The sequence below is a fragment of the Mucor velutinosus genome (assembly GCF_035048745.1).
Source record: "Mucor velutinosus strain NIH1002 chromosome Unknown tig00000041, whole genome shotgun sequence".
Classification (NCBI taxonomy): Eukaryota; Fungi; Mucoromycota; class Mucoromycetes; order Mucorales; family Mucoraceae; genus Mucor; species Mucor velutinosus.
In genome coordinates, this window is record NW_027041905.1 from 4244799 (window position 1) to 4260334 (window position 15536).

At 40.7% G+C, this 15536-nt stretch overlaps 3 protein-coding genes across 3 annotated transcripts; 2 read left to right on the forward strand and 1 right to left on the reverse strand.

Annotated features, from left to right (window-relative positions):
- Window positions 1-1509: 1509 nt before the first annotated feature.
- ATC70_001592 (uncharacterized protein) lies at window positions 1510-5592 on the forward strand (the record flags this gene model as incomplete). The annotated part of the gene is made up of 8 exons (XM_064820986.1): window positions 1510-1617; window positions 2465-3244; window positions 3301-3534; window positions 3590-4767; window positions 4821-5055; window positions 5109-5182; window positions 5238-5333; window positions 5391-5592. The coding sequence occupies 8 exons, from the start codon at window positions 1510-1512 to the stop codon at window positions 5590-5592; spliced, it is 2907 nt and encodes a 968-aa protein (XP_064684906.1).
- Window positions 5593-6264: 672 nt separating this feature from the next.
- Window positions 6265-9208, forward strand: TAF9 (Transcription initiation factor TFIID subunit 9; the record flags this gene model as incomplete). Its single annotated transcript, XM_064820987.1, has 6 exons — window positions 6265-6328; window positions 6396-6486; window positions 6545-6648; window positions 6705-6917; window positions 6974-8601; window positions 8657-9208. 6 exons carry the CDS (start codon window positions 6265-6267, stop codon window positions 9206-9208), a joined length of 2652 nt encoding a protein of 883 aa, XP_064684907.1.
- A 2458-nt stretch (window positions 9209-11666) lies between these two features.
- MUQ1_1 (choline phosphate cytidylyltransferase) lies at window positions 11667-15167 on the reverse strand (the record flags this gene model as incomplete). The annotated part of the gene is made up of 10 exons (XM_064820988.1): window positions 11667-12630; window positions 12683-13347; window positions 13417-13528; window positions 13579-13776; window positions 13839-13880; window positions 13930-14290; window positions 14348-14497; window positions 14554-14825; window positions 14889-14950; window positions 15024-15167. The coding sequence occupies 10 exons, from the start codon at window positions 15165-15167 to the stop codon at window positions 11667-11669; spliced, it is 2970 nt and encodes a 989-aa protein (XP_064684908.1).
- Window positions 15168-15536: the final 369 nt, after the last annotated feature.

Genomic DNA, 15536 nt, shown 5'->3' on the forward strand with positions numbered 1-15536 from the left:
GCTAAACACTCATATTTATGGAGAAAAAATGACTGAAACCGAACAGGATGAGTCGGTGTCAGCACAATTGGGGAAGCAGACAACCAAATTTTGGATCAAATTCGAGCGATTAGAGATTCATGATATCTACAAATTCCGTAATACAAGATTCGATACCAGGGGATTGTAGTGAAATCGTGTTTAGATGGCTTCAGGGATCTACACTGCCAAAAAGATCAGCCCCAGCCAAATTGTCCAAACTCAATCGCTCATAGCTAACTTTTGCTACAGTGGCGCATATAAAGCTCTTTTTGTGTGCCAGCATGAGCTATACAATGTCCTGAATTTATTTCATAGACTTGTTCATCACATGGATGTTTCTGTGCTGTTATGAAGGAAAGCGTGTTTTTGCTACCGTACATTCCAATTTGGGGTTCGAAAACCTGATTTTAAAGGAAGCATTGTAGGTGCTCAAACGACGACTCATTTTGTAGAGCAAACACAGGGGAGCAAAGTTTAATCAGTACAACTTGCCGTGGAAAAGCTGTTGTCCTTTGCCAATAAAAAGCGAAGCACAACTTTGAGCCTTCGCAGCATGACAAGTCAATATTATTAGACCAAGTGGTTGCGACTAGACTATTTTATCTGGAGCACCTTATCAATTGAAACAATACTTTCAACAATTAACAGGTTGAGCTTATGAAAGCTAGCAAACTTAATCCTTACAGTAGAATAGTCATCAGAATTAATCTTCATGGTGTCCAAACGTGTTGCTCTTTGTATTGCTAATTTTTCCTTATTCATCAGTTATCTGGCAGTCTATGAACTTCATCGAAATGCTTATCGGTCGCAGCTTTATTGAAAGCCTCAATCCAAAGGCTTTTGATAGAATGTACGCAATTATTGTCCTCATTTCCTATCCTTTAAAGCCTGGTAAGCAAAATTGTCAAAGACCTTCTTCAAAGATGTGGCATCATGCATCTAATTGTTGTAAGACTGATAATGGCAATTTTGGGTGAATCCGCATTATTTACTAGTTTATGGGGCGATGAATGCAAACTTCAAGGTATGTATTCCTACATTATCAAGTATATAGCAGGCTTATTCTACGGAACTATAGAGCTTACAGTGGTTTTATGATTCATAGGCTCATTGAAGTGACAATTTGAAGTTTAATTCATACACAACAATAATAAGAAAAGAGGCATTAAAACATGACGAATTTCAGCTGACTACTCGCAAAACTGACGATCTACCAGAAAATACGTATTTGATTTTTTTCAATGACTTCTACAGCATCTTGTTAGGCGTAATGTGATCTGAACATTATCCTTGTTTATAAAACAGTACGTTTCAACTGACAACACCAGTATAATTAACTTTTGCATGGATGGTATTACATCAACCTTCTAAATTAGATAACATCATATGTGGAATATACAACAAAACAAATCTATATATGATCAAATATCATGCTACTCTGCCGCTTTTTTTCGTTCTTTTTTCATAAATATAAACACAAAATTTCTCATGGGTCTCAACCAGAGCTACATGTATGATCCATATTGGCAGCAGTATTTCAACAACTATGGCATACTAGGAGGTGTTAGTACGCCTATCTATGATGCTCTACAACAGGTATGTACATGAGCCATATAGACTGGGGATCTGTATAGAATTTACACATGAGCATTACATGTAGTATAGGTGGAACAGAAACTATTATGGATATTATCCCTACACTTCCATGTATCTGAACAGTGTCTATAATGACCCATATACGAGGCAACTGATGTATCTGCAGCAGCCCTATTACTCTACTCCACTGCAAAACCAGCCGCTGTATCAAAACTCCAATCCCTTTTGCTATCCTCTAATGCCAAATTACTTTTACTAGTGCACAAGGCACGGCACATCAATGCGCGGTGCTTAAATGGCTCAAATGAAACATATCTTTTGTAAAGCAACATGTTAATTCCCTTTCCTTTTCTCTTTTGAACTAAATATAAATAATAAAAAAAAAGATGTCTTTGGCACAGTGGAGACAGTTTAATTTCTTTGATAAGCAACAAGCTACAGATCCTATAGAAAAAGGAAAGACGCCTGCTGTATTCCAGGTAGATTTTGCACTGATGACATGACCGTGTTTCAATAGCTGATGAATGGAATAGAAGCAAGATATTTCAGTATTCACTACTGGTCGCGGCCATATCGTATTGTCTGATATCCTTTTTTAAACAAATAGATCATAGCTACTGACATCTCGAACGACATCATATTACCTTAACACACTATTTTACATTCGGCAGGTCATGTTTACATTGTAGACCGCTCCTTCAAGACCCAAAAGTTTATTGCATATGACGGTGGCCGAGTAACTCACATGAAACAGTTGAAACAAAAGAACGTCCTTGTTACTGTTGGAGTAAGTGATGTAAAAGATGGATCAGGGCGTGGATAGTATGACTGAACGAAGGAGCCATAGGAAGATGATGCTGTATCAGGTATTCCAGTGGTCAAATTTTGGGATTTGGATTCCTTGAAGCCTATCGAAGGAGCGGATGATATCATTGTACCCACATTGCTTCGTACCATCAAAATACAGCATGGCGGAAAGACCTATCCAGTATCCACATTTGCCATTCTAGAAAACATGTCTCAACTGGCTATCGGTTTAGCAAACGGCGTGGTTATATTGATTCGTGGTGATCTCTCCAAAGACAAGACCACCAAACAGAAAGTGATCTACGAGGGAGAGGAGCCTATCACTGGGCTTGGATTCAGAGAGCAAACGAAATCCACCATTCTATTCATTGTGACAACCAGCAACATCATGTCCTATAACACAACAGCAGTAAAGCCTGCGGTCACCATATTGGATGAACAGGGCTGTGGGTTGGGATGTGCTGTCATGAATGATCAGCAGGAAATGGTGGTGGGCCGTGATGAGGCTATTTACTTGTATGACCCCACGGGCAGAGGACCTTGTTTTGCATATGATACACCCAAATCATCACTGACTTGGTTCAAATCAAGCTACCTGGTCATAGTGTCTCCTCCTGTAACAACATCTGCTAATTTACCCAGTGGTGCTCGTGCTTCTCTCAATTTTAATCCCAAAAGAACATCATCAAACGAGCTCACAAAGATTGCTATTTTCGATACAGCCAACAAGTTTGTTGCCTATGTGGGTACGTTTTTGGGTGGCATTCGAGGCATATTTTGCGAGTGGAATTCGATCTGGGTTGTGGGCATGGATGGCAAAGTAAGTTGGGTATACCAAAGGTGAGTATGCTAGATAACTAATAGCAGAGTTGATAGTTGTATCATTTGGATGAAAAAGACACGCCCACAAAGCTCGAGATTCTGTTCAAACTGAACTTGTATGTGTTGGCTATCAACCTGGCTCATATGCAAAAGTATGACGATACCAGTATATCCGAGATTTTCAAAAAGTACGGTGATCACCTGTATAACAAGGGTGATTACGATGGATCCATGGAGCAGTACATACGAACAATTGGACAATTGGAGCCATCCTATGTGATTCGAAAGGTAAGTTTGCCCAATCCACCCACTGCCAAGATGCTGACCAGAGTATGCGCCTTAGTTTCTGGATGCACAGCGCATCTATAATCTGACCAGCTATCTTCATGAGTTACACGCCAAAGGACTAGCAAACGCAGATCATACAACACTGCTACTGAATTGCTACACGAAACTGAAGGATGTTTCTCGCTTGGATCAATTCATCAAAACCGATACAGACCTGAAGTTTGATTTGGAGACAGCCATCAGCGTGTGTCGACAAGCTGGCTACTTTGAACATGCCATCTACTTAGCCGAAAAGTTTCAGGAACATGATATGTATCTGGATATTGTGATTGAGGACATGAAAAAGTATGACACGGCATTGGCCTACATCAAGAAACTGGGTCCATACGAAGCCGACAAGAACCTTCAAAAGTATAGCAAGACCTTGTTGAGTCATTTACCCGACGAAACAACACAGCTATTAATCGAACTCTGCACGGGTACGCTTCCGTTAGCTACCATCCACAAGCCGTCTACACCGACAGATCCCAAGTCTCCTGCTCCTAGCGACAATACCAGAGCCCTCTCCAATCTACCTTTCGGTGGCCCTTTAGCAGGAGACAGTTCATCCATCTTTAGCGAAAACAGTTCGACGTTGCACAACAACAGTAGCTCACAAACACCCACACTGAGCAGACTGGCGCAGACCAAACATGCCAGTGGCCGCTTGAGCTACTCTCCACCCTCTCCACGCAAATTCATGCCTGCTTTTGTAGATCGTCCAAACTACCTCACCACATTCTTGGAATCAGTGTTTGAGAAACTATGGGGCACTGCCAACAACAGCAGCTCATCACCAACTACATCAACAACTGCCGGCGTAGCATCTCCTGTCTCTGACAACGCCACTATTGTCAACGGGTTGCGCCATTGGTCTTTGCAAGAGCAAGAGGAACGCAAGACGATTTGGAATACCTTGTTGGAACTGTATTTGATGGATGATATCAAGGAACCTACTTCAGCTCGTGAGAGACAGAAACGCAAGCGCGAATTCCGACAAAAGGCATTGACATTGTTGCATGATGAGTCTGTTCATTACGATACCAACCAAGCATTGGTGCTCTGTCAACTGAAGCAATTTGATGAGGGTATTGTGTATCTGTATGAAAAGACGGGCATGTATACGGATATTTTGCGTTATTGGATGGACAAGGGCAATACAGATCGTGTGATTGAAGGTGTCAGAAAATACGGGTGAGTGTTCACTTTTTGATTCCGTGAATAGCCTTACTAATGACATCATGTAGACCCAAAGACTCTTCGTTATACCCTATGGTGCTGACATACTTTTCATCTACGCCTGAAGTCATGGCCAAGTCGACTGAGGAATTAGCCTCTGTCATGAAGCATATCGATGAAAAGGATTTACTGCCTCCTATCCAGGTTGTACAGGCTTTATCAAGATCCAATGTAGCGACCATTGGTTTACTCAAAGAATACATTGGTAAAAAGATTGAGCATGAGCATGCTGAATTGAAGCAAGTAAGTTTTCAATTGCTTATTGTACGACTGTGTACTAATCTGCTCTCTTATAGAATGAAGAGTTGATAGAAAGTTATCGCGCAGAAACCGAGAAACGCAGAAAAGAGATTGAAGAATTGCAAACCAGGTAATGACAGAACAATACATATAAAAAGGGTCGTCAAACTGACATGGAAGTACAGCGCTCGTATCTTCCAAGTTCAAAAGTGCTCAGGCTGTGAGGGTAATCTGGATCTTCCTGCTATCCACTTTTTGTGTCGACATTCTTATCATCAACGGTAGGTCCCATTTTCAGTCTATTCCTAAAATTGCAAACACCAACACATTCCTTGTAGTTGTATTGGCGATAATGAGCGAGAATGTCCCCAATGTGCTATTCATCACCGTATGATTAGCGAAATCAGAAGAACACAGGAAGCAAATGCTGATCGCCACGACTTGTTCTTTGAGCAACTGGATCATGAAGAGGATGGATTTGATGTGATTGCGGATTACTTTTCCAAGAATACCATGGCATTTGCCAAACTGATCGACTAATTATGTATAAATAAAGGGGCTTCCGATGCCGACAATGTTGTCTTCTAATTAATGTGATGCATGTTGCTCAGACGAAAGCTTTGTGGGATGGCTGTGGGAGTACATGATGCACTGAGGGCCAGAACTCAGATCAATGGTATTGCAGTCGATGATTGGATGCTTGTTGGCCTTATTCATGCATGCTTAATGTAACAATGGACGCAGTACTCTCGAGATCCTTGCTCTGCAATAGAGCAACACTATGCGGCACATATCAAACGAGCAAGAAAAGCAAGTAGCAGAGTCAAAGTGGGCATTAGACATATCATACTTGTAGGAACCCAAGATACGAAGCTTGAAATTGGACGAATCAAAACAGCAGTGTTAGCTACGCAATGAAATGAGCCTTGAGGTTATGCTAGATGCTTGTTGAGCTGTTTACAACGCTGATACAGATGTGCAATGCTATATTAAGATAAACAACGCCATGCTATATACAGACCGAATCTAATAGTGTCAAGGAGGAACCAAAAAAGAGAGGTTAAATTACGAAAATGGCAACGTCCATGACATGACACAAAAGAGGCATTTCGGCTTGTTTGCGTCACCTTTGATATATAATACCTTTTTCATTTCTCAATCAATTTTGAATCCTTTTTGCTTATTATCCATCATCAAACACCACACTTTAAAATGTCACTCGGAATACAAAGACACTTACGACAACGACGACAGTATGGTTCAACTAGATTATTTGGTAGGATCTAAACATGACACCTTCAAGCAAAAATCAACTGATGCTGACATCCTTTATCAACAAACAGACAAACAGATATATGCAGACCAATACATTATGTCAAATTTGACATTGGAGAGGGAATTACCTGGACACACTGGGTGTGTCAACACATTAGAGTGAGTGTATACGCATGAACAAGCAAACGCATCCAGAGGCTAATGTAGAGAGGCGTAGTTGGTCATCAGCAGGCGATAAATTATTGACTGGATCTGACGATACAAAACTTAACGTCTACCTAACTTTTGAGAACTACGAATTACAGACAACCATTGATACAGGTAGCCAATGCATAGTGCGATTGAAAGAGACAGAAAATCTGATCATTCAACAAAAGGACACCGAGCAAACATCTTTACAGCTAAATTCATGCCACAAACATCAGACAATATCATCGTTTCGGGTGCTGGTGATTCAGAGATCCGTATATTTGACTTGACGAATCCTGAGAAGCAGCTCGATTCCATGTATGTGTGTCATAGCGATCAACTAAAGAGGATTTGTGTGTTCGAGGACAACCCGTATGAATTTATGTCCTGTTCGCAAGATGGTGAGTTGAGCAGTTTACAACGGCATTCAGTTACTGAAAACTTCCCTCTTGATCAGGCACTGTTAGACATTTCGATAGACGAACACCGCATCTGTGCTCGCCGCACAATGTAAGATCGTTTATTACAGCGCAAAGCAAGCCAGCTCGACAGCACCCACTTCCTGACAGTAAAGATGCTCGCCGTGGCTGCCCAAGTCCAATAGTCAACTATGGTCGATACAACATTGAATTGAACAGCATGACGATTAGTAAACTGTTTCCGCACTATTTTGCTGTGGCTGGCATGAACGATTACATCTATTTGCACGACAGGCGAATGACGAACAGCAGTAATGTGTCTTTCTCTACCAGCAGCAGCAGCAGCCACCAGATGATGGACAAACTGAAATGCATCAAGCGGTTCTCGCCTACCATTGATGGATTGAATCGACCCGACAAGCATATCACAGCATGCAAGTTTAGCGATACCAATGGATACGAACTGTTAGGCAGCTGGTCATCCGACGGCATTTATCTGTTCAACATCAATGACGATACCATTCAATCTTCCATTTCAACCAATACTTCCACCAGCCACACTAGAAATAAAACAGCATCTGACAATTCGCCTTCTTCGGATGCTGTTGATCTACTACAGCAAAAGAAGGAAGCCTGGGAGAATATTGTCTCGTTTATGGAATCTGGCCTGGCATCAAGCGCAGTAGATAGCCTTTATGATCTCTTACAAGAGAAACACCCCAGCATCATGGATTTGGATGGTCGTATTGGCGTAGCATGTGTTTATATGATGGAAGCGCATCTTGTGTGCAAGCTGAGAACAAGGAGAGACACTTGGTATACAAACGAGGTGGAAGATCCAGAGGCGGCTTGGTCGAGGTACTTTTTCGCACATGAATTGACACAGATTCAGAAAAAGATGGAAGACGCAGAGGCACTAGTTTTACCAACAAAGACATGGCAAGCCTATTGGTGCTTGGCTATAGGCTACTGGACCTTACGAGGTGGACATGAGACGATTGCAAATCATAATAGACAAGCAGTATTGGATAAAGCGCTGGATTATGCCAACAAGGCAATGGACACATTTAAACAAGCAGCAGAAGTGGCCAGCTCCTCCTCTTCTTCTTCATCTACTACGATGGCGGATACTTCCAACCTTTCTCAGATAGATGGCACTTATTTGGCAATGATGCAGCTTTTCATTATTGATTGGCAGCATGCTGCTGTTCGTGAAGGCGCTTTAACTAATGAAGAGATCGAAATTGAAGAAAACGGGATATCAGGCTGGCCTTGGGAGCGATTAATGTACATTACGCTCTACAGTCCAGATGAAATTGAAGACTTCTTCATGAGGAAGATAACGGAGGGCATTGGGGAGTCAGAGGCAAGTACGAGCTCCTCCTCCACATCATCGCTCACATCAAATGAGGAGGATGAGGACATGGAGGAAGAGGAGGATGAAGACGAAGAAATGACAGAAGACGAAGTATCTTTATACACTCGTATCATGAGTAGGCAAATTATGGATATATATAGAGGCAACAGCATAGGCGATGACAGCGATGATTCAGATCTGGATTTAGAGGAATTAGCCGTTTTACGAGAGAGTGCACAGAAGCCTGTAGAAGCTGATGTTGGTGTAGTGAAGCCACGCGTAAAGTACATGGGACATTGCAACATTGAGGTGAGTGGTTCTATCATGTATGGTTTTTCAAGGCATTGACAAAAAGAGTTTGCAGACTATCAAAGATGTCGACTTTTTTGGGCCAAATGACGAGTACATTGTATCAGGTAGTGATGGTGGCTATCTATTTATATGGGACAAGAAGACAGCCAAAATATTACAAATTTTACAAGCGGACCAAGATATTGTCAATGTAGCAAAAGGGCATCCCACTCTACCTATTCTTGCAGTGTCAGGAATCGATTCAACTACCAAAATATTCACGCCCACCTCAAAACCTCATACAACGCTCAAAAGCAAAGAGCCAAACAACCCAAACTCGTATTCAGCATCATCTCACATGTATGAAGAGCAAGCTATTGTTTCCTTGAACCGAGAGAATACTCAAACCTTAGGCACAGATATTTATATCACGCGAAATATGATTGCTGCCTTATCTAGAATTAGTAGGGTGCATCGACTGAGAAGAAATAGCGACGAAGATGAGGATGAGGATGAAAATGGAGAGAATGATGACGAACACTATGATAGTAACGGAGACGACAGCGATGGTCCAAGTCGACTTTATCGCATGATTGAAGAGGGATTGCTTGACGAGGATTTGTGAACAAATGTGATACCGCCTCAAGTCTTTTTTTTATACGTTAATAGACTGTATTTACAAACTTATCTATACCCATCTCAAATAAGCCTGCATTGCATTTTATACACTTAAATAAAGTGCAAATATAAAGTGCAATAGCAAAATTTCCAAATATGGTAGTAATTTGACATATCAACTCCGCTCAGGGGTACATGATTTTGCGTTTCTCTGTTAAGTGTGCATGGTAAGTATCATCTGGAATGACCATATTTCATCGCCAGCATTTCATCATTGCCTTCTTCACTCAATTGTTATCATCATCAGATGGCACAAGGATAATGTAATTTCAAGCATGAATAGGAAAGAAGTGTTGAAAGAAAAGAGAAGAAAAAGACATCATCCCTACGTAATCATATCAGATAATCTTGCATACATGTTGTCGATCTAAAAATTGCAACATTGATAGCTCAAGCGGCGTATGGAATAAGCCAAAGCATCGATAGTCAAGCTCATTATTAGTCTGCGTCACAGCAAGCTGCATTAAAGCATCATCGTTATAGTATGCTTGTTGATTGTCTAGATGATAGCATTCAAAATTGATTCGTTCTTCAATCCAGTACTTTTGGCAAGTCCCAGGGCTTGCGCAATTGATTCCATCAAACAGTGATCTATAGATTATACATAGACTAGCTTTTCAATATTTCCTCCTTCTCTCTCTCTCTTTTTCACTCTCTTTTTCATTCATTCATTCATAATTGGATCTATATCAGATATGTCTTTAGATGGCTTACAATAGATGTTTCATCTACTCGTCTATTCTAGATGGTAAGGTGTTCTCCCATTGAGGTGGTTTAATGGTAAGTACTCTATCAAACAAGCTGTTTCCAAACATATCTGTTCCACTGATGTATCAAAAAAGGCGTTTCAAGGTTTCAACGAAGGCAATCAAGGTTGTATTGGTATCATCCCAAGTCTTTCAAGGCGTTCTCTGGCCCTCTCTTGGTGGTGAATCTGCTTCTCTTTTCAGTGGTTTGTGGAATGGTGAGTACTCCATCAAACAAGCTGCTCTCAAACAGGTCTGTAACACTGGCATGTATCAATAACCCAAGGTGCTTCTCTCACGGCGTATGTGGTAATTCTGCCTGGTCATATGCAGCTCTATCAAGGCTCTCAAAAATATTGCCTACTCATGAAGCCATCTCAAGACTTTCAAGATTTCCTTGATGGTCTATGTACGATATGCTCATGAGTACCCTTCTCTGGTATAACTCAAGTGCTCTAAATGCTTCCCAGTGTGTCTCATAGGATTTGCATTTTTCATGCTGTCTTCCACACAGGGATTTTCCTCTGCTATCACTCTCTGCTCAAGTGGAGGCTTTTTAGCCCGTGGTCATTATCCTTATGGCTCAATGTATGGTGCATTCTCTGCTTAGAACCCATTTCTGTCGTTGCTAATTCATGGTTATCAAGGTCCTTGGCACTACATATGGTTTACTTCGGCCTGGATTTCTTCCTGCTTATACGAGGGTTTCATGCTGCTATTGACTTTAAGAGATTTTATTGCTCGCTTATATCCTTTTCATTGATTCAGGCTATATTTCCTGTACGGTGATCCTGCCATGTTTTGGGAGTTGGCATGATCTGTAAGTACAACTTCTTCTCATACTTGATGTCTCTACTAAATGTCTCTTTTCCTTCCTTTCTTTTATGTTTTATTTTGAATTTATTTTTTTACGAACCCGAAGCGAATAGTCTGTACCATGGTGTGATGTGAGATCTAAACATTAAATTTCAGACTTTTCGTTTCCATAAATTGCTTCCAAAGCTCCAATGCAATGGAAAGGGATAATGCAAGCGGCTGTTCAAAGGGAACGCACCAACAGATGTATTCATGTTCCAGAAACCACAATCCATTTTATTGGTTCCGTTTCGGTTTTACATGTGAGGTTCCTATGATACTTTATAATAGGTGCCTTGATTCTCATTGATTGCTCTTCTCTCTTTATTTGCCTACATGCTCATGATAAAATGACTGACTTAAACTGGTGCACATATTGTGACAATGCCATATCACAAAACTCAGTGAGTTCATCATCAACACTTTGCATGAAACGTAAAATAACTAACACGGCTTAGAATGCCTTGTATTGCTCAGAAAAATGCCTTCGTCTGGACACTTTGCATTTGCTGAGCAATCCTGATAAACGCTACCATCAACTCGACTTGATACCGCATTACAGAAAAAAATATTTGCCAAAAAAGATCCAATTCACGCCAGAAGAAACACCTCCCTCACTCAGCTCAAATTTTGCAAATGCAAAGCCCACAATCACATCTTGTCAGCTCTATCGTCCTCCTTTCAACACTAATAACGCTAAATCTATTAGACGATCATCTAAATTAAACTAATTGAAAATTCAATGTACATTACAAATGCGAAAAAATAAAAAAAAAAAAAATAGTGAATTCATGCATACGCAGATTACATAATGTTTTCATTTGTTCTATTTCGAAAAGAAGATGCCAAGGAAGAAGAGGACACTGACGACACCAACATTGGGTAAGAAGGCCGTTTCTTCAACGGTTGGCTTTTGCTTCTGCGACGCGAGCGATGGTGATGATGACAAGTGCTATCTGACAAGGACGTGGACGTGCTTGTGGTGATGGTGGTTGACGAAGGTCGCTTCCTAAATATGTATTCCTCTTGCTCTTGCTGCTTCATGATATCTTGATTCAAGCATGCTTTCCATGATTCCATGGTGATAAAATCGCCCAACTGAATATAAACATCGTGCTTGTCTTGGCCATGTATCTTGAGAATAAAGTCTTCCTCTGGATTGGTGCTGCTGTAGACAGAGGCATGCGTGTAAGAAATCATGGTGCCTTTTTTTGTTTTTTCAGAATAGTAAGAGATGTATCCGAATCTTGGGAATATCATCAGTCTTCGCATTTTCCATTGAGATAGAAATGGGAAATACTTGAAGGCTTTTCGAACAGGCACATCGCCTTCTTGTACTTCAACATAGACATTGGTGTTGTCGTATCTACCTTCAACCGTCGTTGTCATGGCGTGATCGTCATGGACGTAGTTGCTAGTGGCGATAGGTGATAATAAAGTAACAGGTGATGGTGGCGGAAGTGGGTCTTTGCTTGGTTTCTTTGTTGTAGATTTAAGGAACGAGTAAAGAGTGATATCGTCTATTTCATCTTCATGACAAGCTGTGGTGGATGGCGAAAATGAAGGAGGTTCATCAGTTGTCTCGGTTGCAGTTACAGCCTTTCGCCATTGCTTGTAAAATATGTACACTTTGGGTATAAAGAGCACCGCTAATGAGAATGTAGTTGCCCATAAAATGGCAACAGCAACAGAATAAAACTTGAGGTAGTAATTTGCTAAAGGATTGATCATGGCGGTAAAGCCCACTAAAGCAGAAAATAGGATGTTGCTACATGTACGCTTATCAGTATCGTACTCAAAGTCTTTGGTAAACAACTTACTAAACAGAGATACCCATTTGCTTGCATTCATTGTAGTGGTCATAGTGCTTGCCGGCGGATCTCGTCTTATAGGCTAGAAATGTTGCAAAGATCAACATGCTACCAGCATAAATTGCACCAAAACTTAGAAAGATGGTTCGGCTGGCTGTTGGAGCAGCCCGGCAAACCCAATAATGAGATGTTGGATTCACTTGCACAAGCACAGGCTCTGGTGAAGATACCAGCAAGCCAATGGTCAATACAGCCATGTTGACTGAAATCACAACAGATAGCAATTTCATCAATTTGAAGTCGGTCAGCACTGTCCTTGATATGAATATGTTGTTAAATATTCGGTATATTCGATAGTTCTTGGCAATCAAATTTCCCAACACCAGCAGGAAGCCAAAATTGAAGGTAATTGGTACCAGAAAACAGGACGTCTTTGTTGGTATACCCATTGTGAATATGACCGAAGTATAGGTGAACAGAAGTCCAAGCAATTCAAAGCAACAAAACAACGGACTCGATGCACGGAAAATGTCATGTTTTCTAAACATGATGACGAGCAACAGCACAAGACATGTACAGAACATTCCAGTGGCAGTGAAGCCCAGTATAATTTGGGAAGTCATACTTGAGAAACTAGGATTGAGTGCATTACTAGGAGGCAAATCCGCTGGAGGCTACTATTTAGAAACAAACTGTTGTAAAAAAAAAAAAAACTGCTAGAAACGTTTGAAGATGAGTAATACCTGATGCGTGCCATCATGGTACATGGGAGGTGTTGTAAATTCGAATTTGCCGGCAATACTGCGACCGATAGAGACTAAATTACCACGTTGAATGTTGAAAATGTGGTGGTTTCTGTTTCCAAGTGTTAGTAAATTATGTTCACACATAAAGAATAGGCATACCCTGTAAGTAAATCGCCATTACTGTCATAATGCAAAGGTCCTTCAGGACTAAGATAGCCCGTATCAAATGTGCGTGGTGTCATGGCAGATCCTAATGAACGATTTGAGAGCATTTCTAAGCCTAGCGAGTGATTGCTGATGGTAGATAAGGTTTGATTAAACCCTCGAGCCATTGTCATCATGCATGAAAAAGCGGGTCTGTCATACAAACAAAAACTCATTAGGTAGTTGCTTCATGGTGCAGGTATATAAAACCTTACCCTTCGTTTGTAGATACATTTCTTCTTCCAGCATATGGATACCTGTCGATCAGTGAATAAACCACCCTTCATAGCACTGTACACAACTTACGCTTCAGGGTCCAAACGCATCCAGTCACTCAAAAATGCTTCAAACGGCGGGTAGCCATATAATGACATTTTCATGTCAAACATAAACGCACCATCCATGGCCCCAGTCATTATCATGTCCTTCATATTGGCTGAATTGTCGTCCATTAATAACCACACATATTCACTCGAAGTCAAGTTTCTTGCTGCAGCCATTTTCATCAGATTTATCTGATGTGTGCCTGTAACACCTACCATGATGATTCGCATGGCACTGGATTCAATGAATTTTAGCAAATCGGTTATATTTGCGGATATGTATGGTTGATAGCTAATCACGTTGAGATTACGATAAGTAGCTTGATTCAAGACTTTTTGATAGACTATGCAGCAAAAAAGACGTGAGTAATTCAATAGGTTGATCTCATGCAAGGACTTACATTGCTGTCCGAGTGGATCGTTGTCGTAAATCACGCCTATATTTCTCCAACCCTGACTTGCTATGAAATCGAGCATTACACCTGCTAATGTGGCTTTTGTTGGTATAGTACGATAAAAATACTTGTATTGCGATTTGTCCGAGAAACCGACTATGGCAAGTGAATGTGTTAGCATGGATATCGTCTCCCTCAGGCATGAAACTTACTCGCATTAGCAGTAAACGAACACTGCGGTATTTCCAATGTACTGGTTATCAATGCACTCAGTGTCGTCCAAGAACTCGAAACATCGCCAATGACAGCAATAACACCTTGCTGCAATAATGTAACGGAGGCATACACGGCTTGAGTTACAGCTCCCTGATCTTCGGCATTTTCGTTCGGAAACGAATCCTTTTCAATTAAAGTAATGTATGCACCTTGAATGATCTTTTGTTGATTGATCATATTTGCTGCCATCCGAATAGCAGAAGACCCTCTATGGATTTAAGCCTTGTGGTTTAGAGGGAAATTTAGAATCCAAATTAGTGTAAACCATTACCCCCAAACAATCTCTGCTGTCAAATTATCGTTGCTCTGGCTAAAGGGTAGTAACACCCCTACCTAATACAAAACATTCAGAGGCACATTCATATATATATATATATATATATATATAAAGTGTAACCTGGTATACCTTAAGCTCTTGGAGGCCCGATGTATTGAATTTTGGTGTGATAATCACAGTGTCATCGTCAACCTGATTTATATAATTGTATGGATCCACTGCCAAAACTCTTCCAAATGCTGCTACCGTTTTGTTGATAGGTTCATTTGACATTGTAATTTTTATTGAAAAACAAAAAAAAAGTAATGAAAACAAGAGAGAGGGGGTATATAGTTCAAGAACAAGAGAAAAAACTACTGCTATGTATAGGTATGTATATATACATATATAAGGATGAATTTATGCAATATGTAAATGGCGGTCAATTTTTAAAGGATTAAATTCTGGTTCATTACCGTAGTATATGGGTTTCAGCTATGGCAATATTGGCTCGCGGTGGTAGAGCTTATAGTAGCATATGTGTAGTTTAGCGCTGCTAGGAACGGATTGCGATGTCCGCTATTCAACACGGTTAGTCATGGCAGTTACACATGTAAACAAGACTCAATCCACCTACTTTTGAAGCGCACACCAAGAGTAATG